The following is a 16,214-nucleotide window of genomic DNA, read 5'->3' as shown; positions in this document are numbered from 1 at the left end:
CCATGGAATTTTGGAATCTTCTGGATTTTGCGCTATTTCAGGACTCCGTGAATTTTGGCCACCGATTTTTTCTGGGATATTCTGGATTTTGGGATCCACTGGATTTTGGGGTCCTGGAGCATTCCAGGCTTCCCTGGGATTTTGGGATCCCATGGAATTTTGGGATCCACTGGATTTTGAGCTATTCCAGGACTCCGTGGATTTTGGGCACCAATTTTTTCTGGGATATTTTGGGATTTTGGGATCCTCTGGATTTTGGGGTCCTGGGACATTCCAGGCTTCCCTGGAATTTTGGAATCCCATGGAATTTTGGAATCTTCTGGATTTTGAGCTATTTCAGGACTCCGTGGATTTTGGCCACCGCTATTTTCTGGGATATTTTGGGATCCTCTGGATTTTGGAATCCTGGGACATTCCAGGTTTCCCCGTGATTTTGGAAACCCATGGAATTTTGGAATCTTCTGGATTTTGAGCTATTTCAGGACTCCGTGGATTTTGGGCACCGTTTTTTTCTGGGATATTCTGGATTTTGGGATCCACTGGATTTTGGGGTCCTGGGGCATTCCAGGCTTCCCCGGGATTTTGGGATCCCATGGAATTTTGGGATCCACTGGATTTTGAGCTATTTCAGGACTCCATGAATTTTGGCCACCGTTATTTTCTGGGATATTCCGGGATCCGCTGGATTTTGGGATCTTGGGACATTCCAGGCTTCTCCAGGATTTTGGGATCCCATGGAATTTTGGAATCTTCTGGATTTTGAGCTATTCCAGGACTCCGTGAATTTTGGCCACCGTTATTTTCTGGGATATTTTGGGATACTCTGGATTTTGGGGTCCTGTGGGATTTTGCGGTCCTGGGGCATTCTGGGATTTTGGGATCCCATGGAATTTTGGAATCTTCTGGATTTTGAGCTATTCCAGGACTCCGTGGATTTTGGGCACCAATTTTTTCTGGGATATTCCGGGATTTTGGGATCCACTGGATTTTGGGGTCCTGGGGCATTCCAGGATTTTGGGATCCCATGGAATTTTGGGATCTGCTGGATTTTGGGCTATTTCAGGACTCCATGAATTTTGGGCACCATTTTTTTCTGGGATATTCCGGGATTTTGGGATCCACTGGATTTTGGGATCCTGGGACATTCCAGGCTCCCCCGAAATATTTTGGAAACCCATGGAATTTTGGGATCCCATTGGATTTTGGGATCTTGGGGCATTCCAGGCTTCCCCAAGGATTTTGGGATCCTCTGGATTTTGGGGTCCTGTGGGATTTTGGGATCCCGGGACATTCCAGGTTTTTTTGGGATTTTAGGATCTGCAGGATTTTGGGGTCCTGTGGGATTTTGGGATCCCGCTGGATTTTGGGATCTTGGGACATTCCAGGCTTCCCCAGGATTTTGGAAACCCATGGAATTTTGGAATCTTCTGGATATTGAGCTATTCCAGGACTCCGTGGATTTTGGCCACCGTTTTTTTCTGGGATATTTTGGGATCCGCTGGATTTTGGGATCCTGGGACATTCCAGGCTTCCCTGGAATTTTGGGATCCCATGGAATTTTGGGATCCACTGGATTTTCAGCTATTTCAGGACTCCGTGAATTTTGGCCACCGTTATTTTCTGGGATATTTTGGGATACTCTGGATTTTGGGGTCCTGTGGGATTTTGGGGTCCTGGGGCATTCCAGGATTTTGGGATCCCATGGAATTTTGGAATCTTCTGGATTTTGGGCTATTTCAGGACTCCGTGGATTTTGGGCACCAATTTTTTCTGGGATATTCCGGGATTTTGGGATCCGCTGGATTTTGGGATCTTGGGGCATTCCAGGCTTCTCCAGGATTTTGGGATCCCATGGAATTTTGGAATCTTCTGGATTTTGAGCTATTCCAGGACTCCGTGAATTTTGGGCACCAATTTTTTCTGGGATATTCCGGGATTTTGGGATCCACTGGATTTTGGGGTCCTGGGACATTCCAGGCTTCCCTGGGATTTTGGGATCCCATGGAATTTTGGGGTCCTGTGGGATTTTGGGATCTTGGGGCATTCCAGGTTTCTCTGGGATTTTGGGGTCCTGTGGGATTTTGGGGTCTTGGGGCATTCCAGGATTTTGGGATCCCATGGAATTTTGGGATTTTCTGGATTTTGAGCTATTCCAGGACTCCGTGGATTTTGACCACTGTTATTTTCTGGGATATTTTGGGATCCGCTGGATTTTGGGATCTTGGGACATTCCAGGCTTCTCCAGGATTTTGGGATCCCATGGAATTTTGGGATCTGCTGGATTTTGAGCAATTTCAGGACTCCATGAATTTTGGGCACCATTTTTTTTCTGGGATATTCCGGGATTTTGGGATCCACTGGATTTTGTCCACCGTTTTTTTCTGGGATATTTTGGGATCTGCTGGATCTTGGGGTCCTGTGGGATTTTGGGATCCCGAGGCATTCCAGGTTTCTTTGGGATTTTGGGAACCTGCAGGATTTTGGGATCCCATGGAATTTTGGAATCTTCCGGATTTTGGGCTATTCCAGGACTCCGTGGATTTTGGCCACCGCTATTTTCTGGGATATTTTGGGATCCTCTGGATTTTGGGATCTTGGGGCATCCCAGGCTTCCCCTGGGATTTTGGGATCCCATGGAATTTTGGGATTTTCTGGATTTTGAGCAATTTCAGGATCCCGTGAATTTTGGGCACCAATTTTTTCTGGGATATTTTAAGATTTTGGGATCCACTGGATTTTGGGATCCTGGGACATTCCAGGCTTCCCTGGAATTTTGGGATCCCATGGAATTTTGGGATCCCATTGGATTTTGGGATCCTGGGACATTCCAGGTTTCCCTGGGATATTTTGGGATACTCTGGATTTTGGGGTCCTGTGGGATTTTGGGGTCCTGGGGCATTCCAGGATTTTGGGATCTCATGGAATTTTGGAATCTTCTGGATTTTGGGCTATTCCAGAACTCCGTGAATTTTGGGCACCGTTTTTTTCTGGGATATTCCAGGATTTTGGGATCCACTGGATTTCAGTTCCCCCCAGATCCCGGGGTTCTGTCCCTCTCTGGATCCCTGGGATCCTTCAGGATTTTCTGGGATCCCTTAGAATATTCCAGGATTTTTTGGGATCCTCTGGGATCCCTCCTGATGCTCTGGGATGCTCCAGGATTTTTTTGGGGATCCCTTAGAATATTCCAGGATTTTTTGGGATTCTCCAGGGTTTTCTAGAATGCTCTGGGATCCCTTGGGATAATTTGGGATCTCTTGTGACGCTCCAGGATTTTTTTTTTGGGATCCTCTGGGATGCTCCAAGATTTTGTGGGATCTCCTAGAATTCTCTGGGATCCTCCAAAATTCTCTGGGATGCTCCAGGATTCTTTGGGATCTCCTGGAATTCTCCAGGACCATCCAAGATTTCCCCAGGACCCTCTGGGATCCTCCAGGATTCCCTGGGATGCTCCAGGATCCTAATTTAGGATCTCCTGGAATTCTCCAGGATTCCTTGGGATGATTTCGGATCCTCCAGAGATTTCGGATCCTCCAGAGCTCCCCAGGATCCTCTGGGATGTCCTGGAATTCTTCAGGATCTTCCAGGGTTCCCCAGGATCCTCTGGGATGCTCCAGGATCCATTGGGACCTTCTGGGCTGCTCCAGGATTTCCCTGGAATTCTCCAGGACACCCCAGGATTTCCTGGAATTATTTGGGAACCTCCAGGATTCTCCAGAATTTTCCAGGATTTCCTGGGATGATTTAGGAACCTCCAGGATTCCCTGGAATTCTCCAGGAACCTCCAGGATTTCCTGGGACGATTTCGGATCCTTCAAGATCCCTTAGGACCCTCTGGGTTCCTTCAGGATTTAGGAGCCTCCAGGATTTCCCTGGAATTCTCCAGGACACCCCAGGATTTCCTGGAATGAGTTAGGAACCTCCAGGATTCACCTGGAAATCTCCAGGATCCTCAAGAATTCCCCTGGAATTCTCCAGGATCCTCCAGGATTTCCTGGGATGATTTAGGAACCTCCAGGATCCTCTGGAATTCTCCAGGATTTCCTGGAATGATTTAGGATCCCCCAGGATTCTCTAGAATTTTCCAGGGTTTCCTGGGATGATTTAGGATCCTTTAGGATTCCCTGGAATTCTCCAGAATCCTCCAGGATTCCCTGGGATGATTTCGGATCCTTCAAAACTCCTTGGAACCCTCTGGGTTTCTCCACGATTTCAGATCCTCCAGGATTCCCTGGAATTCTCCAGGATGTGCCAGGATGATTTAGGAACCTCCAGGATTCTCTGGAATTCTCCAGGATTTCCTGGGATGATTTAGGAACCTCCAGGATTCTCTGGAATTCTCCAGGATTCCCTGGGATGATTTAGGATCCTTTAGGATCCTCTGGAATTCTCCAGAATCCCCCTGGAATTCTCCAGGAAACCCCAGGATTTCCTGGGATGATTTAGGAACCTCCAGGATTCTCTGGAATTCTCCAGAATTCCTGGAATTCCTGGAACCCCCTGGGTTTCTGTGCCAAGCAAGACGACTCACTCGGGGCTTACTTCCCTTTTTTTTTTGATTTTTTTTTTTGTGACCCCATCTTTTCTTTTTGGGATCCCATTTTTGTTGTTTTGGGATCCCATTTTTCTTTAGGAATCCCACTTTTCTTTTGGGATCCCATTTATTTTTGGAATCCCATTTTTGTCATTTTTGGCATCCCATTTTTGTCTTTTTTGGGATCCCATTTTTGTCTTTTTAGGATCCCATTTTTGTCTTTTTGGGACCCCATTTTTGTCTCTTTTGGGATCCCATTTTTGTCTTTTTGAGATCCCATTTTTCTCTTTTTTGGAATCCCACGTTTGTCTTTTTTGGGATCCCATTTTTGTCTTTTTGGGATCCCATTTTTGTGATCCCGTTTCTCCTTTGGGATCCCGTTTTTGTCTTTTTTGGGATCCCATTTTTGTCATTTTGAGATCCCACTTTTATCTTTTTAGGATCCCATTTTTGTCTTTTTTAGGATCCCATATTTCTCTTTTTTGGGATCCCATTTTTGTCTTTTTTAGGATCCCATATTTCTCTTTTTTGGGATCCCATTTTTGTCATTTTTAGGATCCCATTTTTGTCTCTTTTGAGATCCCATTTTTGTCCTTTTTCCGGGATTTCATCCCCGTCTCCTTTAGGACACGGCCGGGTCCTTGGGCGCGGGGGGCGGGAGGAGCGCGGGATCCTCGGGATAATCCTCGGGATAATCCTCGGGATATTCCTCCGGGTATTCCTCGGGATATTCCTCGGGATATTCCTCGGGATATTCCTCGGGATACTCCTCGGGATACTCGTCCCCGTCCGGGAAGCTCGGGGGGCCCTCGCCCAGCTCCAGGAACACCGGGAGATCCCCGGAGCCGACGTCGACGGCGCTGGAATCCACCAGGAACAGCGGCTGGACGGTGCAGGGCACCAGCTGCTTCCCTGGAAAAATGGGAATTTGGGATTGGGATAATCCACCAGGAACGAGCTGCTTCCCTGGAAAAATGGGAATTGATTGGGAATTTGGGATAAATGGGATAATCCACCAGGAACGAGCTGCTTCCCTGGAAAAATGGGAATTTGGGAATTTGGGATAATCCACCAGGAACAGCGGCTGGACGGTGCAGGGAACGAGCTGCTTCCCTGGAAAAATGGGAATTTGGGATAAATGGGAATTTGGGATAATCCACCAGGAACAGCGGCTGGACGGTGCAGGGCACGAGCTGCTTCCCTGGAAACAATGGGAATTTGGGATAAATGGGAATTTGGGATTGGGAATTTGAGAGTGAGAATTTGAGATTTGGATTGGAATAAATGGGATTGGGAGCGCGGGATTGGGAATGTGGGATTTGGATTGAGATAAATGGGATTGGGATTGGGAATGAGGGATTGGGATAACCCACTGTGCAGGGAACGAGCTGCTTCCCTGGAAAAATGGGAGTTGATTGGGAATTTGGGATAAATGGGAATTTGGGATAATCCACCAGGAACAGCGGCTGGACCGTGCAGGGAACGAGCTGCTTCCCTGGAAAAATGGGAATTTGGGTAATATGGGATTGGGAATGTGGGATTGGGAGTTTGGGATTATGAGATTGGGATAATCCACTGTGCAGGGCAGCAGCTGCTTCCCAAAATTCCCATTGGGATACCGGAGTTGCCCATTCCCAAATATCCCATGAGATCCCAAAAACCCCAAAATTTCCATTGGGATTCTGGAATTGCAACTACACCCCCAAAAACCCAAATTTCCCGAATTTCCCCTGGAATACCCGAGTCCCCCATTCCCAAAAACTCCAAAAACCCCAAAATTCCCAAATTTCCCATGGAATACCCGAGTCCCCCATTCCCAAAATTCCCGAATTTCCCATGGAATACCCGAGTCCCCCATTCCCAAAATTCCCAAAATTCCTGAATTTCCCATGGAATACCCAAGTGCCCCATTCCCAAAAACCCCAAAAATTCCCAAAATTCCCGAATTTCCAATGGAATACCCGAGTCCCCCATTCCCAAAATTCCCAAAATTCCTGAATTTCCCATGGAATACCCAAGTGCCCCATTCCCAAAAACCCCAAAAATTCCCAAATTTCCCACGGAATATCCCAGTCCCCCACTCCCAAAAATTCCCAAATATCCCAAAATTCCCGAATTTCCCATGGAATACCTGAGTCCCCCATTCCTAAAATCCCAAAATTCCCAAAATTCCCAAATTTCCCATGGAATACCCAAGTGCCCCATTCCCAAAAACCCCAAAATTCCCAAATTTCCCATGGAATACCAGAGTCCCCCATTCCCAAAAACCCCAAAATTCCCAAATTTCCCATGGAATACCTGAGTCCTCCCGTTCCTAAAAACCCCCAAAATTCCCAAAATTCCCAAATTTCCCATGGGATACCCGAGTCCCCCACTCCCAAAAATTCCCAAAATTCCCATGGAATACCCGAGTCCCTCATTCCCAAATCCCAAAATTCCCGAATTTCCCACGGAATACCCGAGTCCCCCATTCCCAAAAACCCCAAAATTCCCGAATTTCCCCTGGAATACCCGAGTCCCCCATTCCCAAAAACCCCAAAATTCCCAAAATTCCCAAATTTCCCCTGGGATACCCGAGTCCCCCGTTCCCAAAAATTCCCAAAATTCCCGAATTTCCCATGGGATACCCGAGTCCACCATTCCCAAAAACCCCAAAATTCCCGAATTTCCCACAGAATACCCAAGTTCCCCATTCCCAAAAATTCCCAAAATTCTCGAATTTCTCATGGAATACCCGAGTGCCCCATTCCCAAAAACCCCAAAAATTCCCAAATTTCCCACGGAATATCCAAGTCCCCCACTCCCAAAAATTCCCAAATATCCCAAAATTCCCACATTTCCCATGGAATACTCGAGTCCCCCATTCCCAAAAACCCCAAAATTCCCAAAATTCCCATGGAATACCCGAGTCCCCCATTCCCAAAAACCCCCAAAATTCCTGAATTTCCCATGGAATACCTGAGTCCCCCATTCCCAAAAACCCCCAAAATTCCCGAATTTCCCCTGGGATACCTGCAGTCCCCCATTCCCAAAAACCCCAAGAATTCCCAAAATTCCCATGGGATACCCGAGTCCCTCATTCCCAAATCCCAAAATTCCCAAAATTCCTGAATTTCCCATGGAATACCCGAGTCCCCCATTCCTAAAAACCCCAAAATTCCCAAATTTCCCATGGAATACCTGAGTCCCCCATTCCTAAAAACCCCCAAAATTCCCAAAATTCCCGAATTTCCCATGGAATACCAGAGTTCGCCATTCCCAAAAACCCCCAAATTCCCGAATTTCTCAAATTTCCCCTGGGATACCCGAGTCCCCCATTCCCAAATTCCCAAAATTCCCGAATTTCCCATGGAATACCCGAGTCCCCCATTGTCAAAAACCCCAAAATTCCCGAATTTCCTGAATTTCCCATGGAATACCCGAGTCCCCCATTCCCTAAAACCCCAAAATTCCCAAATTTCCCATGGAATACCAGAATTCTCCATTCCCAAATATCCCAAAATTCCCAAAGTTCCCAAATTTCCCACAGAATACCCAAGTCCCCCATTCCCAAAAACCCCAAAAATTCCCAAAATTCCTGAATTTCCCATGGAATACCAGAGTCCCCCATTCCCAAAAACCCAAAAATTCCCAAATTTCCCATGGAATACCAGAGTCCCTCATTCCCAAAAACCCCAAAATTCCCAAAATTCCCAAACTTCCCATGGGATACCGGAGTCCACCATTCCCAAAAACCCCAAAATTCCCAGATTCCCCATGGGATACCTGAGTCCCCCATTCCCAAAACCCCCAAAATTCCCAAAATTCCCGAATTTCCCATGGAATACCAGACTCCCCCACTCACAAAAATTCCCAAAATTCCTGAATTTCTCATGGAATACCAGAGTCCCTCATTCCCAAATCCCAAAATTCCCGAATTTCCCATGGGATACCGGAGTCCCCCATTCCCAAATGCCAAAATTCCCAAAATTCCCAAATTTCCCATGGAATACCCGAGTCCCCCCATTCCCAAAAACCCCAAAAATTCCCAAAATCCCCAAATTTCCCATGGAATACCAGAGTTCGCCATTCCTAAAAACCCCCAAAATTCCCAAATTTCCCATGGAATACCCGAGTCCCCCATTCCCAAAAATTCCCAAAATTCCCAAATTTCCCATGGAATACCAGAGTCCCCCCATTCCCAAAAACCCCAAAATTCCCGAATTTCCCATGGGATACCCGAGTCCCCCATTCCCAAAAACCCCAAAATTCCCAAAATTCCTGAATTTCCCATGGAATACCTGAGTCCCCCATTCCCAAATATCCCAAAAATTCCCAAAATTCCAAAATTTCCCATGGAATACCCGAGTCCCCCATTCCCAAAATTCCTGAATTTCCCATGGAATACCCAAGTGCCCCATTCCCAAAAACCCCCAAAATTCCCAAATTTCCCACGGAATATCCCAGTCCCCCACTCCCAAAAATTCCCAAATATCCCAAAATTGCCAAATTTCCCATGGAATACCGGAATCCCCCATTCCCAAAATTCCCAAAAATTCCCAAAATTCCCAAATTTCCCATGGAATACCAGAGTTCTCCACTCCCAAAAACCCCAAAATTGCCAAATTTCCCATGGAATACCCGAGTCCCCCATTCCCAAATATCCCCCAAAATTCCCAAAATTCCCGAATTTCCCCTGGGATACCTGAGTCCCCCATTCCCAAAAACCCCAAAAATTCCCAGAATTCCCGAATTTCCCCTGGAATACCGGAGTCCCCCGCACCGGGCTCGCTCTCCGCCGGTTTCTGCTGCTCCTGGTTGGAGAGGAGATCCTGGATCTGCCGGAATTCCGGGAATTATTCCCGCCCATCCCGAGGGTTTTGGGGTTTCAAAGGGATCCCAAACTCGGCCCCTGCTCGTCCCGGAAATGATCCCGGAGAGGAAAATCCCGGGAATGGGGCGGGGGCGGTGCCAAAATCCCGGGAGAGCTGGGAATGGTCCTGGAGCGGATCCCGGTCCTGATCCCAATCCCGATCCCCATCCTTTATCCCAAACTTGATCCCAATCCCAATCCCTGATCCCAATCCCGATCCTTTTTCCCAGACTTGATCCCAATCCCACTCCCTGATCCCAATCCCAATTCCAATCCCAGTCCTGATCCTTTATCCCAGACTTGATCCCAATCCCAATCCTGATCCCAATCCCGATCCTTTATCCCAAATTTGATCCCAATCCCAATCCCTGATCCAAATCCTGATCCCAATCCCAATCCCGATCCTTTATCCCAGACTTGATCCTGATCCCAATCCCAATCCCTGATCCCAATCCCAATCCCAGACCCAAACTTGATCCTGATCCCAATCCCAATCCCGATCCTTTATCCCAAACTTGACCCCAATCCCACTCTCTGATCCCAGTCCTGATCCCAATTCTAATCCCTGATCCCGATCCCAATCCTGATCCTTTATCCCAGCCCTGATCCCAATCCCAATCCCAATACTTAATCCCAAGCTTGATGCCAATCCCAATCCCTTATCCCAGACTTGATCCCAATCCCAATCCCAATCCCATCCTCAACCGCAATCCCAGCCCTGACCCTGATCCCAATCCCAAGTCCCAATCCCAATCTGAATCCAATCCCAAATTCCAATCCTTTATCCCAATCCCAATTCTCTATCCCAATCTTGATCGCAGTCCCGACCCCAATCCCATCCTCAACCACAATCCCAGCCCTGGCCCTGATCCCAATCCCAAGTCCCAATCCCAATCCCAATCTGAATCCAATCCCAATCTCAATCCTTTATCCCAATCCCAATTCTTTATCCCAATCTGACCCCAATCCCAAATTCCAATCCTTTATCCCAATCCCGATCCTTTACCCCAATCTTGATCGCAGTCCCAACCCCAATCCCATCCTCAAGCACAATCCCAGTCCTGATCCTGACCCTGGTCCTAATCCCAATGTGATCCCAATCCCAATCTGATCCCAATCCCAATCTGATCCTAATTCCAGCCTGATCCCAATCCCAATCTCAATCCCAGTCCCAGCCCTTATCGTGGCACTGAACCCAGCCTTAGTCCCAATCCCAATCCCGACTCCAATTCCAATCCCAACCCAAATCCCAGCCCTAATTCCGATCCAAATCCCTGATCCCAATCCCAATCCTGATCCCGATGTCAGCCCTGATCCCAATCCCAGTTCCAGCCCCGATCTCAACCCCAGTCCCAATCCTGATTCCAATCCCAACCCCAATTCTGATCCCGATTGTGGCCCCAATCCCAATCCCAGCCCTAATCCCAATACAAATCCCTGATCCTAATTCCAGCCCAAATCCCGACCCCAATCCCAATCCCAGCCTGATCCCAATCCCTGATCCTGATCCCAGCCTGATCCTGATCCCAGCCCTAATCCCAATCCCAACCCGGATCCCGATCCCAATCCAAATCCCTGATCCCAATCCCGGCCCTAATCCCGGTCCCAATCCCAAACCCAATCCCAATCCCAATCCCCATCCCAATCCTGATCCCAATCCCAGTCCCAACCCCAATCCCAGGCAGGATCTTGATCCCAACCCCAGCCCTGATCCCAATCCCAGCCCAGATCCCAGTCCCAGTTTTTATCCCAATCCCAGCCCTAGTTTCCACCCCAGCTCCATTCCTGGCCCTGATCTCAATCCCAATCCCAATCCCAATCCTGATCTTGATCCCAATCCCAGATCCAATCCCAATCCCAGCTCCAATCCCAATCCCATTGAGATCCCAACCCCAATCCCAGGCTGATCCCAATCCCAATCCGAGCCCCGATCCCAGTCACAGCTTTAATCCCAATCCCAGTAGTAATTCCCAACCCCTGCTCCAAACCTGATCTTGATCCCAATCCCAGCCCTGATCCCAATCCCATTGAGATCACAATCCCAATCCCAATCCCAATCCTAATCCCATCCCAACCCCAATCCCAATGCCAATCCTAACCCCAATCCCAATTCCGATCTCAGCTCCAATCTCAGCCCTGATCCCAATCCCAATCCTGATCCTGATCCCATTCTCAGCCCCAATCCAATCCCAATCCCAGCCCAACCCCAGTCCCAATCCCATCCAAATCCCAATCCAATCCCAATCCCATCCCAATCCCAATCCCAATCCCAATCCCATCCCAATCCCATCCCAATCCAATCCCAATCCCAATCCCACCCCAATCCAATCCCAATCCAATCCAATCCCATCCCATCCCAATTCAATCCCATCCCAATCCCATCCCAATCCCAATCCCAATCCCAATCCCAATCCCAATCCCATCCCAATCCCAATCCCATCCCAACCCAATCCAATCCCAATCCCAATCCCAATCCCAATCCCAACCCCAATCCCAATCCCATCCCAATCCCTGATCCCAATCCCAATCCCATCCCAATCCAATCCCATCCCATCCCAATCCCGATCCCGATCCCATCCCAATCCAATCCCATCCCAATCCCATCCCATCCCAATCCCATCCCAATCCAATCCCATCCCAATCCCATCCCATCCCAATCCCATCCCAATCCCGATCCCATCCCAATCCCAATCCCAATCCAATCCCAATCCCATCCCATCCAATCCCAATCCCAATCCCAATCCCATCCCAATTCAATCCAATCCAATCCAATCCCAATCCCAATCCCAATCCCAATCCCAATTCCCATCCCAATCCCATCCCAATTCCCATCCCAATCCCAATCCCAATCCCAATCCTGATCGCAATCCCAGATTGATCCCGATCCCATCCCAATCCCAATCCCATCCCAATCCCATCCCAATCCCAATCCCAATCCCATCCCAATCCCATCCCAATCCCAATCCCAATCCCAATCCCATCCCAATCCCTGATCCCAATCCCAATCCCATCCCAATCCAATCCCATCCCATCCCAATCCCGATCCCGATCCCATCCCAATCCAATCCCATCCCAATCCCATCCCATCCCAATCCCATCCCAATCCCGATCCCATCCCAATCCCAATCCCAATCCAATCCCAATCCCAATCCCAATATTTCCCCCAGTGGGAGCCAAAATGGGAATTCCAAGGGCTGGAAAACTCGGGATTTGCTCTTTTTGGGGTCATTGTGGTGTCTGAGAATCCCCAAAAATTCCCCCAAAAAATTCCCAAAAATTCCCCAAAAAATTCCCAAAATTCCCCAAAAATTCCCCAAAAATTCCCAAAAAAATTCCCAAAAATTCCCCAAAAATTCCCCCAAAAAATTCCCAAAAATTCCCCAAAAATTCCCCAAATGCCCAAGAATTCCTAAGAATCCCCAAAATTGCCAAGAATTCCCAAAATTCCGGGATTTTGGGCTCACGCTGGCCAGGCTGCTGTCCAGGTCCGGCAGGGTCACGTCCGGCACCGGCACCGAGGGGCTGAAGAGCTGCCGGGAAAAACGGGAATGAGAGCGGGAATGCCGGAATTCCCGGGAAATCCCACAGGAAAATGGGAATTATTGGGAAATCCCACAGAAAAATGGGAATTATTGGGAAATCCTGGGAAATTCTGGTCCCAAAAATGGGAATTATTGGGAAATTCTGGGAAATTCCAGCCCCAAAAATGGGAATTATTGGGAAATTCCAGGAAAAAAATGGTAATTATTGGGAAATCCCAAGAAATTCCAACCCCAAAATGGGAATTATCGGGAAATTCCAGCCCAAAATTGGAATAATTGGGAAAATCCCACACCAAAAATGGGAATTATTGGGAATTCCCGGGAAATATCACATCCAAAATGGAAATTACTGGGAAATCCCAGGAAATTCCAGCAAAAAATGGGAATTATTGGGAAATCCTGGGAAATTCCAGCCCCAAAATGGGAATTATCGGGAAATCCTGAACCAAAATGGGAATTCCTGGGAAATCCCACACCAAAAATGGGAATTATTGGAAATTCCTGGGAAATTCCAAGCCCAAAAAATGGGAATTCCTGGGAAATCCCAGCAAAAAAATGGGAATTATTGGGAATTCCCGGGAAATCCCACAGAAAAATGGGAATTCCTGGGAAATCCCAGCAAAAATGGGAATTATTGGGAAATCCTGGGAAATCCCACAGAAAAATGGGAATTATTGGGAAATCCCAGCAAAAAAATGGGAATTATTGGGAAATCCCAAGAAATTCCAACCCCAAAAATGGGAATTATTGGGAAATTCTGGGAAATTCCAGCCCCAAAATGGGAATTATCGGGAAATCCTGAACCAAAATGGGAATTCCTGGGAAATCCCACACCAAAAATGGGAATTATTGGAAATTCCTGGGAAATTCCAAACCAAAAATGGGAATTATTGGGAAATCCAAGCAAAAAAATGGGAATTATTGGGAATTCCCGGGAAATTCCAGCCCCAAAAATGGGAATTATCGGGAAATCCCACAGAAAAATGGGAATTATTGGGAAATCCCACACCAAAAAAGGGAATTATTGGGAATTCCTGGGAAATTCCAACCCCAAAATGGGAATTATTGGGAAATCTCAGGAAATTACAGCCCTAAAAATGGGAATTATTGGGAAATCCCACATAAAAATGGGTATTATTGGGAAATCCCACAGAAAAATGGGAATTATTGGGAAATCCCAGCAAAAAAAATGGGAATTATCGGGAAATCCTGGGAAATCCCAAAGAAAAATGGGAATTATCGAGAAATCCCGGCAAAAAAATGGGAATTATCGGGAAATCCTGGGAAATCCCACAGAAAAATGGGAATTATTGGGAAATTCCAGCAAAAAAAAGGGAATTATTGGGAAATCCCGGGAAATTCCAGCCCCAAAAATGGGAATTCCTTGGAAATCCCACACCCAAAAATGGGAATTATTGAGAAATCCCAGCAAAAAAATGGGAATTATTGGGAAATCCTGGGAAATCCCACAGAAAAATGGGAATTATCGGGAAATCCCAGCAAAAAAATGGGAATTATTGGGAAATCCCAAACCGAAAATGGGAATTATTGGGAATTCCCGGGAAATCCCAGCAAAAAAATGGGAATTATTGGGAAATCCCAGGAAATTCCAGACCCAAAAATGGGAATTATTGGGAAATTCCAAATCGAAAATGGGAATTATTGGGAATTCCCGGAGAAATTCCAGCCCAAAAAATGGGAATTCCTGGAAAATCCCACACAAAAAATGGGAATTATTGGGAAATACCACCAAAAAAAAGGGAATTATTGGGAATTCCCAGGAAATTCCACCCCAAAAATGGGAATTCTTGGGAAATTAAGGGAAATTCCAAACCGAAAATGGGAATTATCGGGAAATCCCAGCAAAAAAATGGGAATTATTGGGAAATCCTGGGAAATCCCGACCCCAAAATGGGAATTCCCGGGAAATCCCAAACCCAAAAATGGGAATTCTTGGGAAATCCTGGGAAATCCCACAGAAAAATGAGAATTATTGGGAAATCCCAGGAAATTCCAGCAAAAAATGGGAATTATTGGGAAATCCCAGCCCAAAATGGGAATTATTGGGAAATCCCAGCAAAAAAAACGGGAATTATTGGGAAATCCCGGGAAATCCCACACCCAAAATGGGAATTATTGGGAAATCCCGGGAAATTCCAGCAAAAAATGGGAATTCTTGGGAAATCCCAAACCAAAAATGGGAATTATCAGGAAATCCTGGGAAATCCCGGCCCCAAAATTGGAATTATTGGGAAATTCCAAACCAAAAATGGGAACTATTGGGAATTCCTGGGAAATTCCAACCCCAAAATGGGAATTATTGGGAAATCTCAGGAAATTACAGCCCTAAAATGGGAATTATTGGGAAATCCTGGGAAATCCCACAGAAAAATGGGGATTATCGGGAAATCCCAGCAAAAAAATGGGAATTATTGAGAAATCCCAAGAAATTCCAACCCCAAAAATGGGAATTATTGGGAAATTCTGGGAAATTCCACCCCAAAAATGGGAATTATTGGGAGATTCCAGGAAATTCCAACACCAAAATTGGAATTATTGGGAAATCCCAGCCCAAAATGGGAATTATTGGGAAATCCCAGCAAAAAAATGGGAATGATTGGGAAATCCCAGCCCAAAAATGGGAATTATTGGGAATTCCTGGGAAATTCCAGCCCCAAAAATGGGAATTATTGGAAATTCCCGGAAAATTCCAGCTCCAAAATGGGAATTATTGGGAAATCCTGGGAAATTCCAGCAAAAAAATGGGAATTCCTGGGAAATTCCACCAAAAAAAAAGGGAATTATTGGTAAATCCTGGGAAATTCCAGCCCTAAAATGGCAATTATTGGGAAATCCTGGGAAAATCCAGCCCCAAAATGGGAATTCCTGGGAAATCCTGACCTGGGATTTTTTTCTGGGAATTTTTGGGGTTTTTTTTCCAGGAATTTTGGTATTTTTGGGAATTCTCACGTGGAACAGAGATGGATTTATCCTGGGAATTCCCACTGGGAATGGGCCGGGAATTCCCAGTGGGTGTTGATAATTTTTGGGATTTTTGGGATTTTGGGAGTTCCCATTTGTGATTTTTGGGAATTTTTTTCCGGGAATTGTTGGGAATGTTTTCGAGGCACGCTCACATTGAGCAGGGACGGATTTATCCTGGGAATGGGCCGGGAATTCCCAGCGGGCGTTGGAAATTTTTGGGATTTTTGGGAGTTCCCATTTGTGATTTTGGGAATTTTTTCCGGGAATTTTTTCCGGGAATTTTTTCTGGGAATGTTTTCCC

General features: G+C 46.6%; 1 protein-coding gene across 2 annotated transcripts in view; it reads right to left on the bottom strand.

Moving 5' to 3' along the window:
* Positions 1-5,106: 5,106 nt before the first annotated feature.
* The window catches only part of HSF1 (heat shock transcription factor 1), a 62,108-nt gene continuing 51,000 nt past the window's right edge, over positions 5,107-16,214 (bottom strand). Inside the window, exons 11-13 of one of the 2 annotated variants that reach the window (XM_074558567.1) lie at positions 12,851-12,916; positions 9,282-9,351; positions 5,107-5,446 (exon numbers count right to left, since the gene is read on the bottom strand). In XM_074558567.1, the coding sequence (XP_074414668.1) occupies positions 5,157-5,446; positions 9,282-9,351; positions 12,851-12,916 (426 nt within the window). In that variant the 3' untranslated portion in view covers positions 5,107-5,156. The remainder of the gene's footprint in view (positions 5,447-9,281; positions 9,352-12,850; positions 12,917-16,214) is intronic. The other variant, XM_074558578.1, reaches the window with a different exon arrangement.

Source organism: Zonotrichia albicollis, chromosome 1, assembly GCF_047830755.1.
Source record: "Zonotrichia albicollis isolate bZonAlb1 chromosome 1, bZonAlb1.hap1, whole genome shotgun sequence".
NCBI classification, from domain to species: Eukaryota; Metazoa; Chordata; class Aves; order Passeriformes; family Passerellidae; genus Zonotrichia; species Zonotrichia albicollis.
This window is presented reverse-complemented; position numbering and strand designations above follow the sequence as displayed.